This window comes from Rhinoraja longicauda, chromosome 13 (genome assembly GCF_053455715.1).
Source record: "Rhinoraja longicauda isolate Sanriku21f chromosome 13, sRhiLon1.1, whole genome shotgun sequence".
NCBI classification, from domain to species: Eukaryota; Metazoa; Chordata; class Chondrichthyes; order Rajiformes; family Arhynchobatidae; genus Rhinoraja; species Rhinoraja longicauda.
The window spans coordinates 46,838,868-46,864,316 of NC_135965.1; the positions used below are offsets into that span (position 1 = coordinate 46,838,868).

Here is a 25,449-nt window from a genome sequence, read left to right on the forward strand (position 1 = left end):
CCCGTTCCTGCCTTCTCCCCATACCCCCTGACTCCGCTATCCTTCAGAGCTCTATCTAGCTCTCTCTTGAATGCATTCAGAGAATTGGCCTACACTGCCTTCTGAAGCAGAGAATTCCATAGATTTACAACTCTCTGACTGAAAAGGTTTTTCCTCATCTCCGTTCTAAATGGCCTACCCCTTATTCTTAAACTGTGGCCCCTTGTTCTGGACTCCCCCAACATTGGGAACATGTTTCCTCCCTCTAACGTGTCCAACCCCGTTAATAATCTTATACGTATCGATAACATCCCCTCTCATCCTTCTAAATTCCAGTGTATACAAGCCTGGTCGCTCCAGTCTTTCAACATGTGACAGTGCCGCCATTCCGGGAATTAACCTAGTAAACCTACGCTACACGCCCTCAATAGCAAGAATATCCTTCCTCAAATTTGGAGACCAAAACTGCACACATTACTCCAGGTGCGGTCTCACTAGGGCCCTGTACAACTGCAGAAGGACCTCTTTGCTCCTATACTCAACTCCTCTTGTTATGAAGGCCAACATTCCATTGGCTTTCTTCACTGCCTGCTGTACCTGCATGCTTCCATTCAGTGACTGATGCACTAGGACACCCAGATCTCGTTGTACGTCCCCTGTTCCTAAAATGACACCATTCAGATAATAATCTGCCTTCCTATTCTTACCACCAAAGTGGATAACCTCACACTTATCCACATTAAAGTGCATCTGCCACGCATCCGCCCACTCACACAACCTGTCCAAGTCACCCTGCAACCTCATAGCATCTTCCTCACAGTTCACACTGCCATCCAGCTTTGCAAATTTGCTAATGGTACTTTTAATCCCTTCATCCAAGTCATTAATGTATATTGTAAATAGCTGCGGTCCCAGCACCGAGCCTTGCGGTACCCCACTAGTCACTGCCTGCCATTCTGAAAGGGACCCATTTATCCCCACTCTTTGCTTTCTGTCTGTCAACCAATTTTCTATCCATGTCAGTACCCTACCCCCAATTTCGTCTTTTATAATTGACTCCAACATCTTCCCCACCACTGATGTCAGACTAACTGGTCTATAATTTCCCGTTTTCTCTCTCCCTCCTTTCTTAAAAAGTGGGATAACAGATTGACTGTACTTGCCTTGTTGGTGAAGTGTGTACAGCAGGGAGATTGAAGTGACCGTGTCACATTGAGCTTCCACATGACTGTGAAGGAGAGACAGTGCCTCTGAACACTCCTGATAATGGTGTTTACCCCAGCACCGTACGTGCTGCCACTCTGCACTGGATAAGCACCATGACAACTGAAGATCTTGTCTCGCCGTGTTAATCAGAGGGGCCAGAATATGGGCGTCTCTCGTCCTGAGATGTTGATGTTTCTCAGTTGAGAGTTGAGTTTAGTTTAGTGTCCCTGTACCAAGGTAGTGAGGGGGGGGGGGGGGGGGAGAGAGTGGGGGGATGAAAGAGTGGCGGGGGAGTAGAGAGTCGGGTATAGAGACGGGGTGAGGGAGAGTGTGGGGGGGAATAGAGAGTCGGGGTAGAGAGAGAGGGGAAGAGAGTGGGGGAGAGAGAATGGGGGGAAGTAGAGAGTCGGGGTAGAGAGAGAGGGGGAAGAGAGAGAGAGTGGAGGGTGAGAGAGAGTGAGTGGGGGGAAGAGAGAGTGGGGGGGAAGAGAGAGTGGGGGGAAGAGAGAGTGGGGGGAAGAGAGAGTGGGGGGAGAGAGAGTGGGGGGAGAGAGAGTGGGGGGAGAGAGAGTGGGGGGAGAGAGAGTGGGGGGAGAGAGAGTGGGGGAAGAGCGAGAGTGGGGGAAGAGCGAGAGTGGGGGAAGAGCGAGAGTGGGGGAAAGAGAGTGGGGGAAAGAGAGTGGGGGGGAAAGAGAGTGGGGGGAAAGAGAGTGGGGGGAGAGAGAGAGAGTGGGGGAAGAGAGAGAGTGGGGGAAGAGAGAGAGTGGGGGAAGAGAGAGAGTGGGGGAAGAGAGAGAGTGGGGGAAGAGAGAGTGGGGGAAGAGAGAGTGGGGGAAGAGAGAGTGGGGGAAGAGAGAGTGGGGGGAAGAGAGAGTGGGGGGGAGAGAGAGAGAGTGGGGGGGAGAGAGAGAGAGTGGGGGGGAGAGAGAGAGTGGGGGGAGAGAGAGAGAGTGGGGGAGAGAGAGAGTGGGGGGAAGAGAGAGAGTGGGGGGAAGAGAGAGAGTGGGGGGAAGAGAGAGAGTGGGGGGGAGAGAGTGGGGGGGAGAGAGAGAGTGGGGGAAGAGAGAGAGTGGGGGAGGGGAGAGAGAGAGAGAGAGTGGGGGAAGAGAGTGGGGGGTGAGAGAGAGAGGGGGGTGAGAGAGAGTGGGGGGTGAGAGAGTGGGGGGAAGAGAGAGAGTGGGGGGTGAGAGAGAGTGGGGGGTGAGAGAGAGTGGGGGGTGAGAGAGAGTGGGGGGTGAGAGAGAGTGGGGGGTGAGAGAGAGTGGGGGGTGAGAGAGAGTGGGGGGTGAGAGAGAGTGGGGGGTGAGAGAGAGTGGGGGGTGATAGAGAGAGTGGGGGGGGTGATAGAGAGAGTGGGGGGAAGAGAGAGAGTGGGGGGGGAAGAGAGAGAGAGTGGGGGGAAGAGTGGGGGGGGTGAGAGAGAGTGGGGGGGGTGAGAGAGAGTGGGGGGAAGAGTGGGGGGGGTGAGAGAGTGGGGGGGGAAGAGAGAGAGAGTGGGGGGAAGAGTGGGGGGGGTGAGAGAGAGAGTGGGGGAGGTGAGAGGGAGACGGGGCCGTGGAAGATAGTGGGGGGGAAGACATCCTTGTACAAAAATTTTGGTAAGATTGAGGGACCCCTGCCTCCCCAGTAACGGACTGTTCCAGATGCTACGGTCAGGCAAACGCCTCCGCTGTCACGCTGTGAAAACAGAGAGGATGAGACGGAGTTTCTTCCCACAGGCCATCAGGACTGTCAACTTTTATAACTCCAGAGACTAAATTTTTGTCTACACTATAGTAACTTATTAACTTTATTTATATGCTGTAACTGTAATTCTTTTTTGTGCATAATCCGCAGGCATTGTCACTTTCATTTCATTGCACATCGTGTATGTGACAAATAGACTTGACTTGGCCTAAGAGCTTGCCGCGGGCCAGATGAAATCTCGTGGCGGGCCAGACGTGGCCCGCGGGCCATAGTTTGGAGATCTCTGGTTTAGAGGGATCCCTGGTTTAGAGGGCCAAACGTAAGCAGGTGGGACTAGTGTAGATGGAACATGCTGGTTGGCACAGGCAAGTTGGGCCAAAGGGCCTGTTTCAGTGCTGTGATCAAGTAGAGTTGCTGCCTTACAGCACATAGTGCCAGGGACCCGGGTTTGATCCTGACTACGGGTGCTGTCTGTGCGGGGTTAGTACGTTCTCCCCGTGACATGCATGTTTTCTCCGAGATCTTCAGTTTCCTCCCACACTCCAGACGTACAGGTTTGTAGGTTAATTGGCTTGGTAAAATTGTAAATTGTCCCTCGTGTATAGGGTAGTGTTAAGTATGTGGGGATCGCTGGTCAGTGCGGACTCGGTGGGCCGAAGGGCCTGTTTCCGCACTGTATCTCTAAAACAAACAAAAAAGTCCTAACCTGTCGAGCTCAGACCCTCGAGTCCTGATGACATCCTTGTACATCTTGTCTGCACCCTTTCCAGCTGAATAGTACCTGCCCGAAAGCAAGGTGATCAAGACAATACTCCAAGTGCAGCCTCACCAACATCTTGTACAACTGTAACACAATGTCCTCAACACCCTATATACCTATGACACGACTTTCAGGGAATTATGGACCAGTACTCCTGGAGCCCCCTGATCTACAACACCCCACAACCTTTGCATTCACTGTGAAGCTTGTGTCTCGGTTTGACTTCCCAAAATGTAACACTTAACCATTTGCCATTCCTCTGCCCACTTGCTCAGCTGATCAAGATCTTGGTGTAATTCTTGATAACCCTCTTCACTGTCTACAATACCACCTATTTTAGTGTCACCTGTAAACTGACTAATCATGCCTTGTAGATTCTCATCCAAATCATTGATACAGACGACAAACAGCAATGTTTGAATTGTTTAAATTTAAAGAAATTCACAGATAATACTTGGTCATTCATTGGCATCTGGATAGGGGCTATATCCCATCCTTGAAAGGTCATTTAAGTTAATCATTTTTCAAAATGTTATGATCAGACCATGTGCATGGGATGATCAGTATGTACAGAAGTAAAAAGGCAACTCTTTATCTGAACAAATCCAATGCTGGTAAAGGATTTATAATTTGGAAATGTGGTCATAAAAGTTTGATTTTCAATGAAGTAGAATTTTTCACCAAATTTTCTGCTGACAATGCGAGTTCTCCCATTCCACGCACTCCCCACAATTCATAGACTGGCCAACAAATACATTTTAGATTTGTTAAAAAAAAATTTCTTACAATAAATGATAAATAGCAGAATTTACAGGCCTAATATCACAACAATGGAATTCTTAAGAGCATTCTTTTAAGTAAATTAACACTCGTTAATTAAATTACTATCAAATATCTGCATACATTCAGACATAGCTACATCCAATATTTTATACATCAACTTTTCAAGTAAATCAAAATAAGTAGTATAAATTAGATAGAAAATTTCAAGTGTATGTACAAAAATTTAGAAAAGATCACAATGTTCAAGATGTGAAGCATGTTGGAAGGGTAGAATTGTTATTATTTGACTAAGTGATTTGGGCATTATTTGTAATTTAGTTTTGAGCATGGTGGCATCCAAATTATTACCATTTTTTTTAGAAACCAAACATCTAAAATTTAAAAATCCCTGAGGGACAGGGTTTGCTTAAATATATATTACCAAAAATGTATTCTCAAAAATGTGGTAATTGATCATTTATTTATAAAATTGTTTCTTCTGTAAATTTGTGTATTATTGAATTTCTTTGCTCCAATTATCCTCCAAATAAGCCCAATAATTAATTGCCCAGGAGACACAGTATTCAATATATTCTTGTTTATCAAAAAATACCATTTTCCAAAATTCTAGTATAAAGTGAAAGAACAATTTCTTGAACAGAGCAGCTGGCATTGAACAGGTTTGTAAAAGAAAAATACGTCACTTAAAACTGAAAAACTATGTTGGAGTGTGGCACTAACATTTAATGCAAAAGGTCAAAAACATAACAAGGGGGAATAGGTTTGAATTTTAAATAACATTTCAGGAATGCTTCTGTACTATGTACAGATATCCAGTTGCATGAACAATTACATTTAAGATGCAAGCCTAAAATACACCGATCAACCAAAACATTCTGACCACTGACAGGTGAAGTGAATAACATTGGTTATCTTGTTACAATGGCACCTGCCAAGGAGTGGGATATATTAGGCAGCAAGTGAAGTCAGTTCTTGAAGTTGATGTGTTGGATGCAGTTGAAATGGGCAGGAGTTTGACAAGGGCCAAATTATTATGGCCACACGACTGGGTCAGAGCATCTCTGAAACGGCAAACCTTGTGGGGTGCTGCTGGTCAGCAGCGGTGAGTACCTACCGACAGTGGTCCGAGGAGGGACAAACCACAAACCGGGGACAGGGTGTTGGGCACCCAAGGACAACGAAGGCTATCCCGTCTGGTCTGAACCACAAAAGGTCGACTGTGGCACAAGTCACAGAAAATTTTAATGGTGGTCACGGGAGGAATGTGTCATAATGCACAGTGCATCGCACCCTGCTGCATATGGGGCTGCACACGGAGGACTAACAGCATATTCGCCAGGTGGTCATAATGTTTTGGCTCACCAGGTTATAATGTTTTGGCTCATCGGTGTATATGATCTTTCACAACAGTGCTGAAGTTATTCCATTTGCTGAGATCAAGTCTTGACGTTTATTGATGTGGGGTGGAAAAGCGAAAAAATAACCTGTTCTCATCTGCGGGTGTACTTACTTTCTCTTCCATCACCAGGTGATGAGTAATATCAGAACAATTCAACCAGCATGGGTTTCTCTGAAGCTTTACTCAATGCCACTCTTTTAATTAGTGATAACATTTCAGCAAAGAATTGTGAGTTATTCCAATTACTTAACTTCTGAACACTTAGACCTCTTCATTAAGTCCTAGCATCAAAATATCGTTTCAACAGTTTCACACGAGACGAGCAATCTCCACTAACAAAAACAGCAAACCTATCTCACCAATTTACACCATTTCTTGAACATAGGAGCCTCAGGGAAACAAAAACAATTGAACAGCAAGCCACAAGAGGTAGCAAGTCAGATCAATGAGGGCTGGCTCACAAAGTCAGTGTTAAGGAACGTCTCATGGGAGATGCACAAAATGGTATGTGGGAGAGTGCAGGCAGTTGAAGGCACAGTCGTCATTGGGGCAAGAAAAGATTCAACATAGGAGGGCAAAGTGAGATGGACAGTGTAGATTGTGCATGCTAGTTCACCTTCAATACTATGCAGTGAATGTGATGCTATATATATATATTGAAGGTGAACTAGCATGCACAATCTACAGACAGGAAATCAGTGCTGCATTTTAAGCACACAACTTACTGGCACAATGTTCCATATCAGTCATTCAGCTTGGGCGATTTAGCAGTCAGACAGCAGATGTTTGGATGTGGTTTAAATTCACACTGAAATAAAGATGGAAGTTTGGCCAGACATCAGAATAGCTAAATATGAAGGTATTCATGGTTTAGATGATAACCAGTAGAAGATGAGCTGAGGCAAAGGTGGGATATTACAGAAATGGATCTCGAGTCAAGAGTGTTTTATTGTCATGTGTCCCAGATAGAACAATGTGATTCTTACTTGCAGCAGCACAACAGAATATGTAAACTCACTGTTCCCTCTCACTGCTGGAAGGGTGTGGGTCAGTTGTTGCAGAGCCACTGGTGGTCAGCAAAGGGCAGAATGAGTGGGAGGGAACAGAACGTGTCGTGTCCCCATACACAATGGTACCAGTCTTCATTGGAGCAAGTTCACATCCTCACGCCACCACTGAAAACTTGCCATTTGGTCTGAACTCACCAACTAAATCAATTCACATTCAACCTATTAAACCACTTTAAACTTAACACTTCTCTCGTTCCTCTGGGATATGGGGAGAAGGCAGGAACGGGGTACTAATTCTGGATGATCAGCCATGATCATATTGAATGGTGGTGCTGGCTCGAAGGGCCGAATGGCCTCCTCCTACACCGATTTTCAGATAAATGCCAAAACAACAAATATTTTTGCATCTGTTAACACTGTCACAAATACTTGTGCATTTTGCTCACTTACCGTGAGCATGTCCACACACGCTGAGCCTGCCATGCCCACTGCAGGCGGCAGGGGGAATACTTTACTTTGCTGTACTAATTACCCAATCTGTCCATTTCAACACAAGACTCACTCACAGGAAGCACATTGGAAAACTGATTCTGCCCACCTTCATTTTGCACCAATTCAGGCTGATAGATGACAAAGTATGTCCGCACTGTGAAAGTTGCGTAATAGTTATCACCATTCACCGTGTGCCACTGCAACATGACAGCACAGTGCTGATGGACTGGCTCTACCTAGCTGTGGTAAAGATAATCCGGTAAACTGTGGTAAAGATTCCGGTAACTAAAAATTAGTCTCTCCTTTCTATTTGTAGAAATTGAACTGGTATTCGGAGTTTGGCCGACAGCCTGCCGCCCTGGAACTTTCAGGACTCTCGGTTACTTTTAAAGTATTCGAATCTGCTATCATTTTTCAGACTGAACACAACTGAATGGGGAAAAAAAAAAGACACAAAGTGCTGGAGTAACTTGGGCAGTATCTCTGTAGATCACGGATAGGTGAAGCTTCGGGTCAAGACACTTTTTCAGGCTGGGGAAGGGTCCTGACCCGAAATGTTACTTCTCCAAGTTCTCCAGAGATGGTGCCTCACCCGCTGCCTTACTCCAGCACTTTGTGTCTTTTTTTTGTTAACCAGCATCTGCAGTTCCATGTGTCTCCACATTAATGGAGAAATCTTGTTATGGATGTTATTCCAAACTACAGCTTATGCCTTGATTAATTTACCGCCCTCCCTAAGATATTACGCAGAGCTGTAGTATAACTATTTTGTCAGCAAATTTAGTAAGTCAAGAGAATGCAGAAAATGGCAACAGTAAGGCAGTTGCTGGATTACCGAGTGGGAGAGCAGTTTGTGTCTGTATTGTTAGCCCCCCCCCCCACCCACCCACAACCTCTTACTAGGAATCAAGCAACCCTCCATCAAGGGGAGCAATAGAAGCAGAGTCCTAAACATTTATGACCTCCAGAAAAATATTATAGATGACAGCTACAGTGTATACCCATAACCTCGCCACACTGACACCTGCTCTGGCTGCACACTACCACGCCGGGTACTTGTCTGAACCTTGCATTCCCCACTGACACCCCCCTCCCTTCCCCACTCACCCACTGACGCACTCCCAGGACACACTCCCCATTCCCACTGACACACTCCCCATTCCCCAGACACACTCCCCATTCCCCACTGACACACTCCCCATTCCCCACTGACACACTCCCCAGACACACTGACACACTCCCCAGTCCCCACTGACACACTCCCCATTCCCCACTGACACACTCCCCATTCCCCACTGACACACTCCCCATTCCCCACTGACACACTCCCCATTCCCCACTGACACTCCCCATTCCCCACTGACACACTCCCCATTCCCCACTGACACACTCCCCATTCCCCACTGACACACTCCCCATTCCCCACTGACACACTCCCCATTCCCCACTGACACACTCCCCATTCCCCACTGACACACTCCCCATTCCCCACTGACACACTCCCCATTCCCCACTGACACACTCCCCATTCCCCACTGACACACTCCCCATTCCCCACTGACACACTCCCCACTGACACAGTCCCTGTCCCCACTGCCAGTATCTCTGTCCCATTCCCCCCACTGCCACAATGCTGTGTGTGGAGAGGGTGGGCATCTCTGGTCCCATGTTGTGCGATACACACACAGAGATGGAAACACATCGTCCGTCACCCGTAGACTTTAACTGATAGATGATGATTTCTGATATATGCACTAGTGTTATCTGCACAATCCTCTTCTCACTACAACCCCTCCCCCCCCCCGAATTAATTCCAATAGCGAGTGTTGGCGGTATGAAGCGCAGGTGATTGGAAGCACTTAGTGCCAGGTTATTGTGAGGATTTGACGTGTGCTGTTGTCAGTGGAGGGCTTATTTGCTTCTGTGGTGGTCTTGGGTTTGGGAGGCCAGTTGGGGTCGACGAGCAGCTCCCGCGCCAGGCACCGATATCTGGCCTTTGGCTTTCGCCTCCCACCGCCGAGGACAGATGAGAAGCAGCTCTTGTTCCCTTGCTCCAGCCTCTCCTGCAAAACACACACAATAGGTAAACATTACGATGCTGATCTTTAGTAAAAGAGTCACATTTCAGCGAAAAGTAGACACAAGGAATTGCAGATGCTGGTTTGCAAAAGAGACAGAGTGCTGGAGTAACTCATCGGGTCAGGCAGCATCTGTGGAGAACATGGATTGGTGACATTTCAGAGTGCTGGAGTAACTCAGCGGGTCAGGCAGCATCTGTGGAGAACATGGATAGATGACGTTTCACAGAGTGCTGGAGTAACTCAGCCGGTCAGGCAGCATCTGTGGAGAACATGGATTGGTGACATTTTCAGAGAGGGCCTTATGGCAGCAGGTTTAAACTAATTTTCTGTAAGGTGATAAAATAGGTTAAAATATATTTGTAACTTAAATTAAAAGGATTAAGATTAGCAATTAAATGCAGCTGGTATAACTGTAAAGCCAATTCCTTTTGAATATGAAAAAGATTTGGTTTGATAAACCAAGTTTCCCTACATATCCATATGCCTATCTAAATACTATCGTATCCGCCTCCACCACTGCCCCTGGCAGCGCGTTCCAGGCACCCACCACCCGTGTAAAGAAAAACCTGCCCACATATTTATTTCCTTTACACTTTGCCCCTCTCACTTTAAAGCTATGCCCTCTGGTCTTTAACATTTCCACCCTGTGACTTGGTTCTGCCTGCCTGTCCCATCCATGCCTGCATTTACTCTATCCATGCCTAGTCTAGTCTGTCTACATCCAAGCTGCATTATCTTTTTCCACCAACTTCACTTCCAGGGCAAAACGGAAACCTGCCCTTTTGCACTCAGTGCCAACATACAGTATTAAACACAGATATACTGAGCTTCAGTAGATGCACACATGGAAACGATGGTAATGCTGAAGTACAGCCTGGAAAAGGTGAAAGCTGGTCATTTCCTTGCTTTAGCCTCGCACCTGGCAACCACGATCAAACAGAACTCACATTCCCATGGAGTGAAAATTGCAGACGCTGGCATAAATTGAAGGTAGACACGAAATGCTGGAGTAACTCAGCTGGTCAGGAAGCATCGCTGGAGAGAAGGAATGGTTGACGTTTCGGGTCGAAACCCTTGGTCTCAACCCGAAACGTCACCCATTCCTTCCCTCCAGAGATGCTGCCTGGCCGGCTGAGTTACTCCAGCATTTTGCGTCTACCTTCACATTCCGTGGGGCTGTTTAATGAGGGGGCCATCACCAATGCACAGTAGGGGAAATAATCTTTTGTTTGCACAACGACAATTTAACAAATGAAAGCAAACCATGAGGAAAAAGGAGGAGAGCAACCTGCTGGTTATTGGCCGCGTGCTGATTCACTCCCAGCTTGTTTCTCTTGAACAGAGGCTTCCATGGGGCCAGATCCAGCACGATAACCTGAGTGGTGCAAACGGGAAACAGAACGGAGAATAAAAACATGAACTCATGTCAGTAGTCCAACAGCTTATTACAGTAAGTGCGGCACATTTGGCAAATGCCTGCAGTCATTTTATGGTGAAATTCTGCATTTTGATCCACACAAGTGGATCTCCCTGTTCCATCATTTTGTACGGTTGGTAGAGTTTTACAGAGAATTCCATTTACTGAGTCAAAGATCAACCAGAAAAAGATATGCATGAGTAAAAACGCATGGGTGAATTTGCATGGCTAAACTGGATTAGCAGCATGGTGCTCTATGAGTTCACCATGGCCCTTATTCTGCCACAAACCATGTCCAATGTCACTTATTTAGATAATAATAAGTCATTATTATCCCTAGACTGACTTTCCACACAGAGTAAAGTTGAGTCACGGTACGGCACGGTAGCGCAGCGGTAGAGTTGCTGCTTTACAGCGAATGCAGCGCCGGAGACTCAGGTTCGATCCTGACTACGGGTGCTGCACTGTAAGGAGTTTGTACGTTCTCCCCGTGACCTGCGTGGGTTTTCTCCGAGATCTTCGGTTTCCTCCCACACTCCAAAGACGTACAGGTATGTAGGTTAATTGGCTGGGTAAATGTAAACATTGTCCCTAGTGGGTGTAGGATAGTGTTAATGTACGGGGATCACTGGGCGGCACGGACTTGGAGGGCCAAAAAAGGCCTGTTTCCGGCTGTATATATATGATATGATATGATATGATATGAGTAGAAAAAGTTGAGTAGAGAAATAATAATAATACCATTTTGAATCTTGCAAAATTCTTACACATTTTGTGGTACAGTATTAAAGCAAATAAAAACATAATTCATGCAAAAATGGAATGGAGGTTATAGGAAATGGCCAAAGGTATCTCAGTTTTATATGGATTTCTACTTTGTACTAACTAAAAAAGAAGATAATTTAATCTCACATTATTTTAAAAAGATGACAGCACCGTAATTTAATAAACTATTTAGAAACATAGAAAATAGGTGCACGAGGAGGCCATTCGGCCCTTCGGACCAGCACCGCCATTCATTGTGATCATGGCTGATCATCCACAATCAGTAATCTGTGCCTGCCTTCTCCCCATATCCCTTGATTCCGCTGACCTCTAGAGCTCTATCTAACTCTCTTTTAAATTCATCCAGTGAATTGGCCTCCACTGCCCTCTGTGGCAGAGAATTCCACAACTTCACAACTCTTTGGGTGAAAAAGTTTTTTCTCATCTCAGTTTTAAATGGCCTCCCCATTATTCTTAGATTGTATGGCCCCTGGTTCTGGACTCCCCCAACATTGGGAACATTGTTCCTGCATCTAGCTTATCCAGTCCTTTTATAATTTTATATGTAAATTCCAGTGAATACAAGCCCAGTCTTTTCAATCTTTCCTCGTATGACAGTCCCGCCATCTCGGGGATTAACCTCGTGAATCTACGCTGCACTGCCTCAATAGCAAGGATATCCTTCCTCAAATTAGGAGACCAAAACTTACCTCAGTTACAAATGACACAAGTGCATTTATTACGATTATAATGAGCATTATAATTCGCCACTTGTACGGAACACACACCAGCTGAAAGATAATTTGATTCATTTTAGTTTTACTTTCCATAAACCTTTGCAATTTACTCTCAATTAATTACTAATTCATCAAATACCTTTGTTTATTGACTCGAATTTGTAGCTCAAGAGTTCAGTAAAAATATTACCAATCACATATATTTACATATATTGCATAAAAATTAAAGATGAGAAAAGTATTGTGATCTGCATTCTGTTCTCCCTCTGCTCAATATATTGTTGATATAACTTTGGAAATGGGATGAACTAATTTAGAATTGTGTTGGTATCATTGTGTAAATACCCTGCTGTTGCAGTAGGGATATGAATGGGGTGCTTAACAAGGGATTAAGACAGTCACTCTTGTTACAATTTCAATGGCCAAGACCCTCTTGAAATAATCACCTTTGTCCATTTTAATAGTTTTACCTTTGATTGCCCTTCATCCTTTTCCAAAACTACAGAATATCTAAAACTCTCCAAGTGTCTCCCCACCCTCCTCCAAAGCTAGACTAATTACTGCCTTATAGAAAACATAGAGAATATGTGCAGGAGGAGGCCATTTGCCCTTCGAGCCAGCATCGCCATTCATTGTGATCATGGCTGATCATCCTTTCCTTATTTAGTTGGAAACGCTGTTAACTGAACTTTCTGGTTTGCCAGATCTAACAAAGCAAATGTTTTAGAGATTCCCCCAGGAAACCATTGATCTGAGACGTTATAGAATATGGTTACGGCTAATGTGGAGAGACTTGCTGACACAACAAAGTGCAGAGGTTAAATCTGCTTGACGTTCATTCTGATATTGACAAACAAGTTCTGTGCATGTGTGAGCTTTGTATAAACAATGTCACTGTGCAGATGGAGAGCCATTAAACCAATGAAGGTCTAAAGCTTCCACATGCACAATACTGTTCACTACCGGGCGGGCACACCATAAACCACTTTTGATTGTGTCAGTCCCCTCTGGAAATGTAAATGTACTTGGTGTAGCACCCCCTGCAATGTGCAGGCAGTGAGATCGCCCTCTACTCTGAGCAGACTATCAGGAGTACAAGGATGACACAGGGCAGGTCATATTCCCAGAGCAATCAGAACTCAAAGTAATTACATTTCTTAGAAAACACAAGGAAAAATAGGTAGCGTAGGTCATTCGGCCCTTCAAGCCAGCACCGCCATTCAATATGATCCATGGCTGATCATCTAAAATTAGTAACCCGTTCCTGCTTTTTCTCTATATCCCTTGATTCCGTTAGCCCTAAGAGGTAAATCTAACTCTCACTTGAAAACATCCAGTGAATTGGCCTCCACTGCCTTCTGTGGCAGAGAATTCCACAGATTCACAACTCTCTGGGAAGGAAACAATTTTCAGTTGCTTAATGATGAGGGGAAAAAAACCATACAAGCGAGTTGTGAGGCCAATAGTCTTATTAAAGCAATTGAGAAAATACTATTATTTCATGGGAGGAATTGCATGCTAATAATTTCAGACTGGTTTGTCAGCTGTATTCTCTCATAAAACTAAATCCAGCTTTCATCCTTACCTCAAGGATCTGATCAATGACTTCAACGGGATACAGCATTATGAAAAGCATAAAGACATGAAGAACCATCACTGTGACCACAAAAGGATCTGTTACAACAAAGAAAAGCTGCATGGAGTTCAGCCGCCAACTACAACTTTAAAAAGTGAAGTCAATCAAAGAAAATAACACCAAGTGAGTGAAACCATACTCTTCAAAAAAAAGAGTGGTGAAAGGGTGGAGCGGCTGGGGGAAGGAACTCAAGAGTGGTGGAAGGGTGGAGTGGCTGGGGGAAGGAACTCAGAGTGGTGGAAGGGTGGAGTGGCTGGGGGAAGGAACTCAAGAGAGTGGGGTGCAGGCGCTTCCATCGTGTCGCGAAAGAGGTGTTGGACAGAGGTTAAAGAGATGTGTTAGGCAGAGGTTAAAGAGATGTATTAGACAGAGGTAAGAGGAAATAGATGTGTTACAGAGGTGGGAGGAAAGAGGTGTGTTAGACAGAAGTGAGAGGTAATAGATGTGTTAGACAGAGGTTCAAGAGATGTATTAAGACGGTGGGAGGAAAGCGCTCCAAAGTGCAAAATGGCTAGAAGTGATGGCATACAAAGGTTGTGGTGAAGCTTTCACTTAAAAGCTAAGAGTAGTTACAAGAGTACTCTGAAGTAATGTCAGACCATCAGACTTGGTGTAATTGCTACACCAAACAAAGGCATCAATGCTTCGGTTTTGGGTGGGTTGTCAATATCGTAGCCAACAGTTTTTAATCACGTAATCCCATCTACTAATAGATCTGGAGGAACAAAACTGGCAAAGGTTTTGAAAACAAGTGTGATGATTTTAAAATCTAGGAGCTGCTTGAGCATGTGACAAGGCAGAGCAGTTCAGTTGACTTTAGTTTAGTGTACTGAGGTAGTGAAAAGCTTTGTGAAAGGCAGGTCAGTCAGCTCGGGGGCATTGGGTGAAGAGAACTTGGTCAGGGTTAGGACACGGTGGGTAAGAGTTTGCATCAGTGTTATTAATGTTGTGCATTTCTTCATTTACCAACATCAACAAATGCTTCACTTTATCCATCAACAGAAAACAGACATTATTTTGGTGAATTTAACCAGGAGAAACATACCACTACAAAAGATCTATAGCTTAATTAAGAGCTAAATCAATAATGGTACTTACAGTTTTCATAAGAAGGCTGCCGAAATGGTTTTCCTTTAGAAAACACAATGGCCACTATGAGGTACTGAAAACAGGAAATGAAAAACACGGTGGTGTTTTCATAGTTCTTAACATTCTTTTCATCTTCAATATCTGTGCTATTGTACGTTAGCGTGACATTCAACTTTGATGAACTGCAGGTACTGTAATAAAACAAAATACACTTCAATGTTAACACCATGAGGTTGAAAAAGATACGACAGAATGAGAGAATCTAACTGTGTGATCACCAACAAACCTTTTTGGCTTCACATAAAGCAAAGGAAATTATTTGCAAGATCCTATTCGGAATCACTTCATCTTGTATTAACCATGAGATATTAAAGAATGTGGAGGAAGGAACTGCGGACCCTGGGTTAAATCAAAGATAGACACAATGCTGTGTTGTATGACTCTATGACATGCTAGAGTAACTCAGCGGGACAGGCAGCATCTGTGGAGAGAAGGAATGGGTGACGTTTCGGGTCGAGACTCTCCGGAGATGCTGCCTGTCCCGCTGAGTTACTCTCGCACTTTGTGTCTATGATATTAAAGAAGTGTTCGTGTCTGATGGTACTTTAATTTGCACCTGTCTGTGAAGAGTGGCAGTGGGATGAATGGAACCATAGTACGGGTGATTCTGTTCACTGTGAGTGACTAAGTACCTCCAGCATGTCAGTGTGCAGCCGGGAGATGAGCAATGACCAAGTGAAGTACCCTGGCACGGGGGCAGACAGGTAGGCAGTGGTATAACCGAGGGAATAGGTTTAAGGTCCCATGCAAGAGATCTAGCGAGGATACAAGAAAGAGTGGTCTGAAGAAGGGTCTCGACCCGAAACTTCACCCATTCCTTCTCTTCAGAGATGCTGCCTGACCCGCTGAGTTACTCCAGCATTTTGTGCCTACCTTCAATTTAAACCAGCATCTGCTGTTCTTTCCTACACAAAGTGGGGGTGGGTTTGGAGTGGGTGAAGGCAGAGACTCGACATTTACACAGTCTCTAATCTGTGCTTGAATGGCCATGACAGAGAAGGCTACTGCGCAAGTGCTGGTAAATGGAATATGGATGTATACTTGATGGTCAGCGTGGACCAAAGGGCCTGTTGCTGTGTTGTATGACTCTACAACAGCGCTCAGTGCCCAAACCGTCTCTTCCCATTAGAGATATTCAGATTCCCTTTTTCCCAACAATTTACCGTCACCTCCTCTTTACTGAAAAATGATTTGCTTTTTTTATCGTCCACAATTCTAACAAAGGGTTCCACAAGTGAAATATTAACCATTTCTCTTTCCACATATGCTGCCTGACCCACTGAGTGTTTCCAGCATTTTATGCTTTTTTTCCTAGTCTTGATTTTATTGGAATATTAGCTTCCAATGTCCTATCACCAACTAAAGAGCGGTCCTGACCTCCCACCTACCTCATTGGAGACCTTCAAAAACTATCTTTAATCAGACTTTACCTTGCACTCAATCTTCTACAGTATCTGGACAGAATGATTGTAATCATGTATAATCTTTTCGCTGACTGGGACGCACGTAGCATAAAAGCTTTTCATGGTATCCAGTAGTATAAGAAAATAACTGCAGATGCTGGTACAAATCGATTTATTCACAAAATGCTGGAGTAACTCAGCAGGTCAGGCAGCATCTCGGGAGAGAAGGAATGGGTGACGTTTCGGGTCGAGACCCTTCTTCAGACTGATGTCGGGGGTGGGACAAAGGAAGGATATAGGTGGAGACAGGAAGATAGAGGGAGATCTGGGACGGAGGAGGGGAAGGGAGGGACAGAGGAGCTATCTGAAGTTGGAGAAGTCGACGTTCATACCACCGGGCTGCAAACTGCCCAGGCGAAATATGAGGTGCTGCTCCTCCAATTTCCGGCGGGCCTCACTCTGGCACTGGAGGAGGCCCATGACAGAGAGGTCAGACTGGGAATGGGAGGTAGAGTTAAAGTGCTGGGCTACCGGGAGATCAGTTGCGTTAATGCGGACCGAGCGCAGGTGTTCAGCGAAGCGATCGCCGAGCCTGCGCTTGGTTTCGCCGATATAAATAAGTTGACATCTAGAGCAGCGGATGCAATAGATGAGGTTGGAGGAGGTGCAGGTGAACCTCTGTCTCACCTGGAAAGACTGTTTGGGTCCTTTGATGGAGTTGAGGGGGGAGGTAAAGGGACAGGTGTTGCATCTCGTGCGGTTGCAAGGGAAAGTGCCCGGGGTTGGGGTGGTTTGGGTAGGAAGGGACGAGTGGACCAGGGAGTTACGGAGGGAACGGTCTCTGCGGAACGCAGAGAGGGGAGGGGATGGGAAGATATGGCCAGTGGTGGGGTCTCGTTGTAGGTGACGGAAATGTTGGTGGATGATATGTTGGATCCGCTGGCTGGTGGGGTGGAAGGTGACAATAGTAAACTAAACAGAATCACAGGACAAGTGATTTTACTTTCAGATAGCGTGTGGGATTGCTGCTAACCCAATAACTGGGACTGGCCAACACTTTACTGCCCTGATTTGAAGTTGTCCGGCTCAGGATAATTGGCCCCTTGCATCTGTACAAGGACAGTACAGATGCTCCTCAGCTTCCGATGGAGTTATGTTCTGAGAAACCCATCGCAAACCGAAAATATTGTAAGTCAAAATGCATTGTAATACACGCAATCACGTGGCCGCAAGCGAGCGGCGGCTCGTTACGGGTCGCTGCCGTTTGCACCGTCGCAAAGTCGAAATATGGCAAATCGAAGCATCGTAAGCCGGGGAGCACCTGTATTGGCGCAGTGGGATGTCAACAAGTACATCTGCCCAGCACATCAATACGCCACAATACGGCCATTAATCGTCCACACAATCAATACCCACGGGTCAGTCAGTATCAAAGCTCACACACAGTGGCGTTTGGAAATGCAATACCGCACAATCTGACGAAGGGTCTCGACCCAAAACTTCACCCATTCTTATCCCGAAATGCTGCCTGACCCGCTGAGTTACTCCAGCATTTTGTGTCTATCTTCACTTTAAACCAGCATCTGCGCCCTCCTTCCTCGCAACATGGACCCACTACAGTTCGCATACCGTCCGAACAGGTCCACGGATGATGCGGTCTCCCAGGTTCTACACACCGCTCTCTCTCATCTGGACAGCCAGGGGGGCTATGTGAGGATGCTGTTCATTGACTTTAGTTCAGCATTCAACACAATAGTCCCCAGCAGACTGGTTGAGAAGCTGCTGGAACTGGGGCTTAGCACCCCTCTGTGTGCCTGGGTCCTGGACTTTCTCACTGCCAGGCCCCAAGTGGTCAGGATGGGGGAACACACATCTAGCTCCCTCACCCTGAACATAGGATCCCCCCAGGGCTGCGTCCTTAGCCCCCTACTGTACTCCCTGTACACACATGACTGTAGGGCCAGGTTCAGCTCAAACTCCATCATCAAGTTTGCTGATGACACTGTGGTGGTGGGCCGGATCTCCAACAACGATGAGAAGGCCTACCGGGAGGAGGTGGCTGATCTGGCACTCTGGTGTCAGGACAATAGCCTCCTCTTGAATGTCACTAAAACAAAGGAGCTGATTGTGGACTTCAGAAGGGCTAAACATCCAAGGACGTACACGCCACTGGAGATAAATGAGTCTATTGTGGATAGGGTGAGCAGTTTCAAATACTTGGGAGTCCGCATCGCAGAGGATCTGACGTGGGCAACGCACATTGCCGCACTGGTGGGTAAGGCTAAGCAGCGACTTTACCACCTTAGACAACTGAGGAAATTCAGAGTGTCGCTGAGGATCCTTCATTGCTTCTACTCTGGGGCTGTAGAGAGCATCCTGTCCGGCAACATTACAGTCTGGTTTGGGAACAGCTCTGCCCAGGACAGGATGGCCCAGCAGAGAGTAGTGCGTTCGGCAGAACGCACCATGGGAACTACACTCGTCCCCCTGCAGGACCTATACATCAGGAGGTGCAGATCCAGAGCAAGCAAGATCATGAGGGACCCCTGCCACCCCAGTAACGGACTGTTCCAGATGCTACGGTCAGGCAAACGCCTCCGCTGTCACGCTGTGAAAACGGAGAGGATGAGACGGAGCTTCTTCCCACAGGCCATCAGGACTGTCAACTTTGATAACCCCAGAGACTAAATTTTTGTCTACACTTTTTGTGCTATGTTTAGTAACTTATTAACTTTATTTATATGCTGTAACTGTAATTCTTTTTGTGCACAACCCGCAGGCATTGCCACTTTCATTTCACTGCACATCGAGTATGTGTATGTGACAAATAAATTTGACTTGACTTGACTTGACTTGCAGTTCCTTTCTACACACCAGCAAAATGAACCTCATTTCACAAATACAGATCTCCTCCAAATGTAATAATTTTGGACTTACTCTGAATTTGGTGTCCAGACTTCATACCAGGCTTGCTGCTTCACTGTAAGAAACGCTGTTATCTGGAACACTGCACTGATAAGAATTTGGGACATTACTGAAAATAACAGTGACGCAGAGATAAGGCCAGACGGAAGCTTCTGTGGAACCAGCTCTTTCCAGGCAGCATTCAAACTCACTACATCAAAAGGGAAGATTACAATTATTTTTCTCCACTGCTTAAAACATTGCATTTAACAACAAGATATCAAACATTTTTTAGCAGTCCAGAGTTCCTTCCCTGATTTTCTACAAAAAGTGGATAGTCTTCAAACAGTAAATTCTAAAAATATTTTATAGAAGGTTGAATTTAAGTTTTCCAATGGAGAAAGAAGAAACTGCAGGTGCTATTTTTACAAAACAAAAACACAAACTGCTGGAGGAATTCAGCAGGTCAGGCTGATCCACTGAGTTCCTCCAGCACTTTGTGTCTTTGTAAGTTTTCCAATGGTTATTTCATTGAAAAGAAGCACTATTTAACGTGATAAATCCCAGACAGGGAATGATCCCAGGAATGAGTGGGTTAACATATGATGAGCGTTTTTGTCCACATTGGGCCTGTACTCATTGCCACAGAAGGCTGTGGAGACCGTCAGTGGATATATTTAAGGCAAAGATAGATTCTTGATTAGTACAGGTGTCAGCGGTTATGGGGAGAAGGCAAGGAATCGGGTTAGGTGGAAAGATACATCAGTCATGATTGAATGGCGGAGTAGACGATGGGCCAAATGGCTTAAATTCTGCTCCTATCACATATGATCTTATGATAATCTGTGATTATCTGTGACACGGGGCCTGGTGTCATTGGCAAGTCAGTAGTTATTAGTCTAACTGGCCAGTGGTGCCGGCCATCATCTGGAGATGCCATTTCCACAGCCCTATTGAGAATCGAGCACGTGAATCAACCACAATGCAGAAATAACCAAGTGTTTGCACGCTGAGATGACGTGTGACTGAGGGGCCGTACGAGCGGTGGTATTCACATGAACACCATGCCCTTGCTCTTCCAAGTATCTTTGTTGGGGAGCGTCCCCCATTATTGTTTTTACAGAGTCATAGAGTGATACAGCGCAGAAACAGGCCCTTCAGCCCAACTTACCCACACTGGCCAACATGTCCTAGCTACACTAGTCCCACCTGACTGCTTTTGGACCATATCCCTCCAAACCTGTCCTATCCATGTACCTGTCTAACGGTTTCTGGTCGCAGCCACTATAGAGTATGAGACTATTAGGTCATTGCAGCCACTGGAATGACACGCACGGTATCCTGAACATTGGCAGCTTCTGGTGGCCGCACCGTACACACTCTACACAATGCTCCGGGATATCAGCCTCCTCTCCCTGTGCCATAGTACCCGGAGTGGGCTCTACCATTCACAACCTTTGGAAAGATCCTACACTGAGCCACGATAGTATGAACTGTTGGCAGATATCTAATTTCACGCTCTCATTTTATCAAGACACAATTTATTTGTCACGAGATCATAAGTGACAGGAGTGGAATTAGGCCACTCGGCCCATCAAGTCTACCCCGCCATTCAATCATGGCTGGTCTATCTCTCCCTCTCAACCCCATTCTCCTGCCTTCTCCCCACAATCCCTGACACCCGTACTAATATTTGTACTTGCTTTATCACTCAATAAAAACAAAGCTGGGGGATAATATATCCATCAAAATAATTAATAAACCTCCAAGTACTGACAAAATCATTTACTATGTCATCTATTGAAAGAATCATTAAGCACTGTAATTTGATAAATCTAGCATGTTCAGCAGTTTGATCATACTCACTGGTAAACACAATGACCAGAATGATGGCCAGGTCAATGAAAAGGAACTGCAAATCTCCAAGATTACTCAGCTCCTGTTTGAGGTAGAGAGGGCAGATAAGCAATCTGAGGTGAAAATTAACTCCAGACAAACTGTTACATTTAACAATGTCAGCTTAATCTAAAATCAATACTTACGGAATAGAGTAAGGTTACGCTGAGATATTGAATTATACTGTACAAGGCCATAAACTTAAACACACAGAAAGATGTCATCAAAGCTGCACGGCCTTCCCTGGTCGACATAAAATAAAGTGTTATGTTCATCTAAATACAGCCAGCAGAAAAAGCAAATTGTCAACATTAAATACTGTATATGTTGCAAATACTTGGCTAGTCAGGCAGCAAATTTGCACAGAAAACCAGTGTTAACATTTCAAGGTCTCTGGCCTTTCCCCAGCACGCGTGATATGCATGTTTAGTGGCAGACAACACAAGGAGGTGTTGCGACAGGAAGCATAAATGAAGGGACAAAAATTAAGGTTTGTCGTAGGGTGGTGAGATTAAATGTCAAGGATAGCGGAGCAAACTAAAATAAATGATGCGCTCAAGAAAGAAACAAAACACAAGCTAATGGAGGTGTAAATGGGAACAGCGGCACCTAAAAGTGCTCCCTGAAACAGAAATAGCACAATAGTCATACTCCAAAATTACTGAATGCAGTAGAGCTGTTAAGTCTGTAAAGTCGTAGCCAAATGTTTACATATTGCTTATGTTCTGAGGCAAGCAAGCTGGAAGCTTGAACTTAAATCCTATCCTGGAAACTGGGGATTTAAAATAAATCTATAATAAAAACATATTCCCATTCACCATGACCGTGAAACTACTAGATTACACAAGATAACTCGTTCACTGATAGTCCTTCATGAAAACAGGCCTGCTGGCCAAACCAGCAATGGTCTGTAGGCAAACATAAGAAAAGGGAGCGAGAATAGACTATTTGTTTTTTCAATAACATTGAATTGACGACCTTAAATGCCATTTTCCTAACTTATTACGAGATGGCTTGATTTATTTCATATCTAAAGATCAGGGGTGATGGTGGGGACACAGAACGGTACAGCACAGGAGCAGGCCCTTCGGCCCACAATGCCCATGCTAAACATAATGCCAAGATAAACTAATCTCTGCCTGCACGTGATCCATATCGCTCCATTCCCTGCATATCCATGTGCTTATCTAGAAAAACGCCCCGCACATCTCCTTTAAACTCCTAAAAGGTGGAGTAGAAAGTAGAAGTAGAAAACCTACTTGACTTTAGCAGTCATAAGTGATGGTAGAATTTGGACATTTTGCCCATCAAGTCTAGTCCGCCATTCAATCATGCCTGATTGATCTCTCCCTCCAAACCCCATTCTCCTGCCTTCTCCCCAGAAACCTTGACACGTGTAGTGCAGTGAGCAAACAAAACTCAACTCAACCAAAAAGACCAACATTGCAGTCTAGGAGGAAATCCAGGGAACTCTTTTGACCACAGAAATTACCTGATGAGATTTGGGACACAGGTAATATTTGAAAACTTTGATGTGAATGGAGATGCTGCAGAAGCTTCCAGTTCTGACAGTGAGATTCCAGCGTGGGCTTGTTTGAGGGCCTGGAGATCATACATAAGCATTGTAAGACATTGCCGCAAACGCAGGTAGAAATAGTGATAATGCCAAGCCTGTTGAAGACACTTACCCCACAGTCATTGGCACCATCTCCACACATGCCCACATAGTAGCTGTTGGCATCAAGTCAGACAAGAAAGGTCAACACTCCGTGTTTAAAAAATATGCATTTTGCTTATGAAGCATTGAAAATATATGGATCACACAAAACAAATGGGGCGGCACGGTGGCGCAGAAGTAGAGTTGCTGCCTTACAGTGAATGCAGCGCCGGAGACCCGGGTTCGATCCCAACTACAGGTGCTGTCTGTACGGAGTTTGTACGTTCTCCCCGTGACCTGCGTGAGTTCTCTCTGAGATCTTCGGTTTCCTCCCACACTCCAAAGACGTGCAGGTTTGTAGGTTAATTGGTTTGATAAATGTAAAAATTGTCCCTGGTGGGTATAGGATGGTGTTAATGTGCGGGGATCGCTGGTCGGCGCTGGGGATCGCTGGTCGGCGGGACCCAGGTGGGCCAAAAGGGCCTGTTTCCGCACTGTATCTCTAAACAAATACTTTAAAGTAGTTAATAACCTTTTCCAATTGGGTAATGGACTATTGATGGGATTTACATTATTTTAATAGGTAAAGAAGACAAGATGTCTAAAACTGATGGTTCATCGAGGAAATCCTAGTTAAGTTTTACATTTGTATACATAACCAGGGAGAAATAAATAGATATACAGAAGACTTTAGATTGAAAAATAATTTAATTCCAAAGGATCTACAGACAATAATGCTATAGGCTTAATGTATTTATGGTAAAGGAATAGTGATCTAGTAAAACATGATCCCTGTATGTTGAGTTTTAGTTTAGTTTAGAGATGCAGTGTGGAAACAAGCCCTTTGTCCCACCGAGTCCGCGCCGACCAGCGATCCCCGCACAATGACACTATCCTATACCCACCAAGGACAATTTTTACATTTACCCTAGGGATAATTTACATCTACACCAAGCCACGTACCCTACAAACCTGTATGCCTATGGAGTGTGGGTGGAAACTCACGCAGTCACAGGGAGAACGTACAAACTCCGTACAGACAAGAACCTGTAGTTGGGATTGAACCCGGGTCTCTGGAGCTGTAAGCTTTGTAAGACAGCAACTCTACTACTGCGTCACCACGCCGCCCTTTGCAATGTGAAAATGAGTGCGTTACTTACTCTATGTTCTGAAACGCTTCCACCAGCTGTGTCTTTTGATTAGGAGCCATGCGAGCAAATACTGTGCCACGTAGTAATAACTGCAATTAACAATACTTTATTTAGGTGCATAAGGCTAATGTTATCCCCAGTTACATTTACCCTGAAGACATCTTTTCTCAAAGACTTACTTTTGAAAGTAGATCCTGAAAATGCTCAATGACAACAGAGAAAGATTTGCCGTCCATAGCAAAATGGTAATGGTTCTTCTGATGAGGCCCGTCTCCTGAACCCTTATCTTCCATTTTAATATCGATGATCTGGAAAGCAAAGGTATTTTAAATGAACATGGATTTATAACCTATTTTAGTATATTCTATTTAATACATTAATACAACACCTTTCCAAGGTATTAATTAGGAGGCAGTTAACTTGACCAGTTAATTTTTTGGTTGATGAAACATTTATTCTACAACACACCCATTTTCCCATCATCTTTTACATTTTCCCTTTGTCATTAATGTGGCTGCTCATTAGGGACATAGGGAAATTGCAACTACATGCAGCAGCCTGGTGTAAGAAGATAACTGCAGATGCCGGTACAAATCGAAGGTATTTATTCACAAAATGTTGGAGTAACTCAGCAGGTCAGGCAGCATCTCAGGAGAGAATGGGTGACATTTCGGGTCAAAACCCTTCTTCAGACTGATGTCAGGGGGGCTGGACAAAGGAAGGATATAGGTGGAGACAGGAAGATAGAGGGAGAACTGGGAAGGGGGGGGGGGGGGGGGGAGAAAGAGAGGGACAGAGGAACTATCTAAAGTTGAAGAAGTCAATGTTCGTACCGTTGGGCTGCAAGCTGCCCAAGTGAAATATGAGGTGCTGTTGCTCTAATTTCCGGTGGGCCTCACTATGGCATTGGAGGAGGCCCATGACAGAAAGGTCAGACTGGGAGTGAGAGAGGGAGTTGAAGTGCTCAGCCGCCAGGAGATCAGGTTGGTTAAGGCGGACTGAGCGAAGGTGTTGAGCGAAACGATCGCCGAGCCTGTGTTTGGTTTCGCCGATGTAAAGAAGTTGACATCTAGAGCAGCGGATATAATAGATGAGATTGGAGGCGGTGTAGGTGAACCTCTGTCTCATCTGGAAAGACTGTTTGGGTCCTTGGATGAAGTTGAGGGGGGAGGTAAAGGAACAGGTGTTGCATCTCCTGCGGTTGCAGCGGAAAGTGCCCGAGGATGGGGTGGTTTGGGTAGGAAGGGACGAGTGAACCAGGGAGTTACGGAGGGAACGGTCTCTGCGGAACGCAGAAAGGGGAGGAGATGGGAAGATATGGCCAGTGGTGGGGTCCCG

At 45.3% G+C, this 25,449-nt stretch overlaps 1 protein-coding gene across 4 annotated transcripts in view; it reads right to left on the bottom strand.

The window, feature by feature from the left end:
* Positions 1-8,876: 8,876 nt before the first annotated feature.
* Positions 8,877-25,449, bottom strand: part of LOC144599692 (polyamine-transporting ATPase 13A3-like) — a 60,494-nt gene continuing 43,921 nt past the window's right edge. For all 4 annotated transcript variants that reach the window (XM_078410906.1, XM_078410903.1, XM_078410904.1 and 1 more), the window contains 12 exons: positions 24,291-24,419; positions 24,121-24,200; positions 22,992-23,034; positions 22,796-22,905; positions 21,450-21,546; positions 21,274-21,346; positions 19,441-19,618; positions 15,050-15,231; positions 13,901-13,989; positions 12,289-12,369; positions 10,685-10,771; positions 8,877-9,378 (listed from right to left, as the gene is read on the bottom strand). In XM_078410906.1, the coding sequence (XP_078267032.1) occupies positions 9,175-9,378; positions 10,685-10,771; positions 12,289-12,369; positions 13,901-13,989; positions 15,050-15,231; positions 19,441-19,618; positions 21,274-21,346; positions 21,450-21,546; positions 22,796-22,905; positions 22,992-23,034; positions 24,121-24,200; positions 24,291-24,419 (1,353 nt within the window). In that variant the 3' untranslated portion in view covers positions 8,877-9,174. The remainder of the gene's footprint in view (positions 9,379-10,684; positions 10,772-12,288; positions 12,370-13,900; positions 13,990-15,049; positions 15,232-19,440; positions 19,619-21,273; positions 21,347-21,449; positions 21,547-22,795; positions 22,906-22,991; positions 23,035-24,120; positions 24,201-24,290; positions 24,420-25,449) is intronic.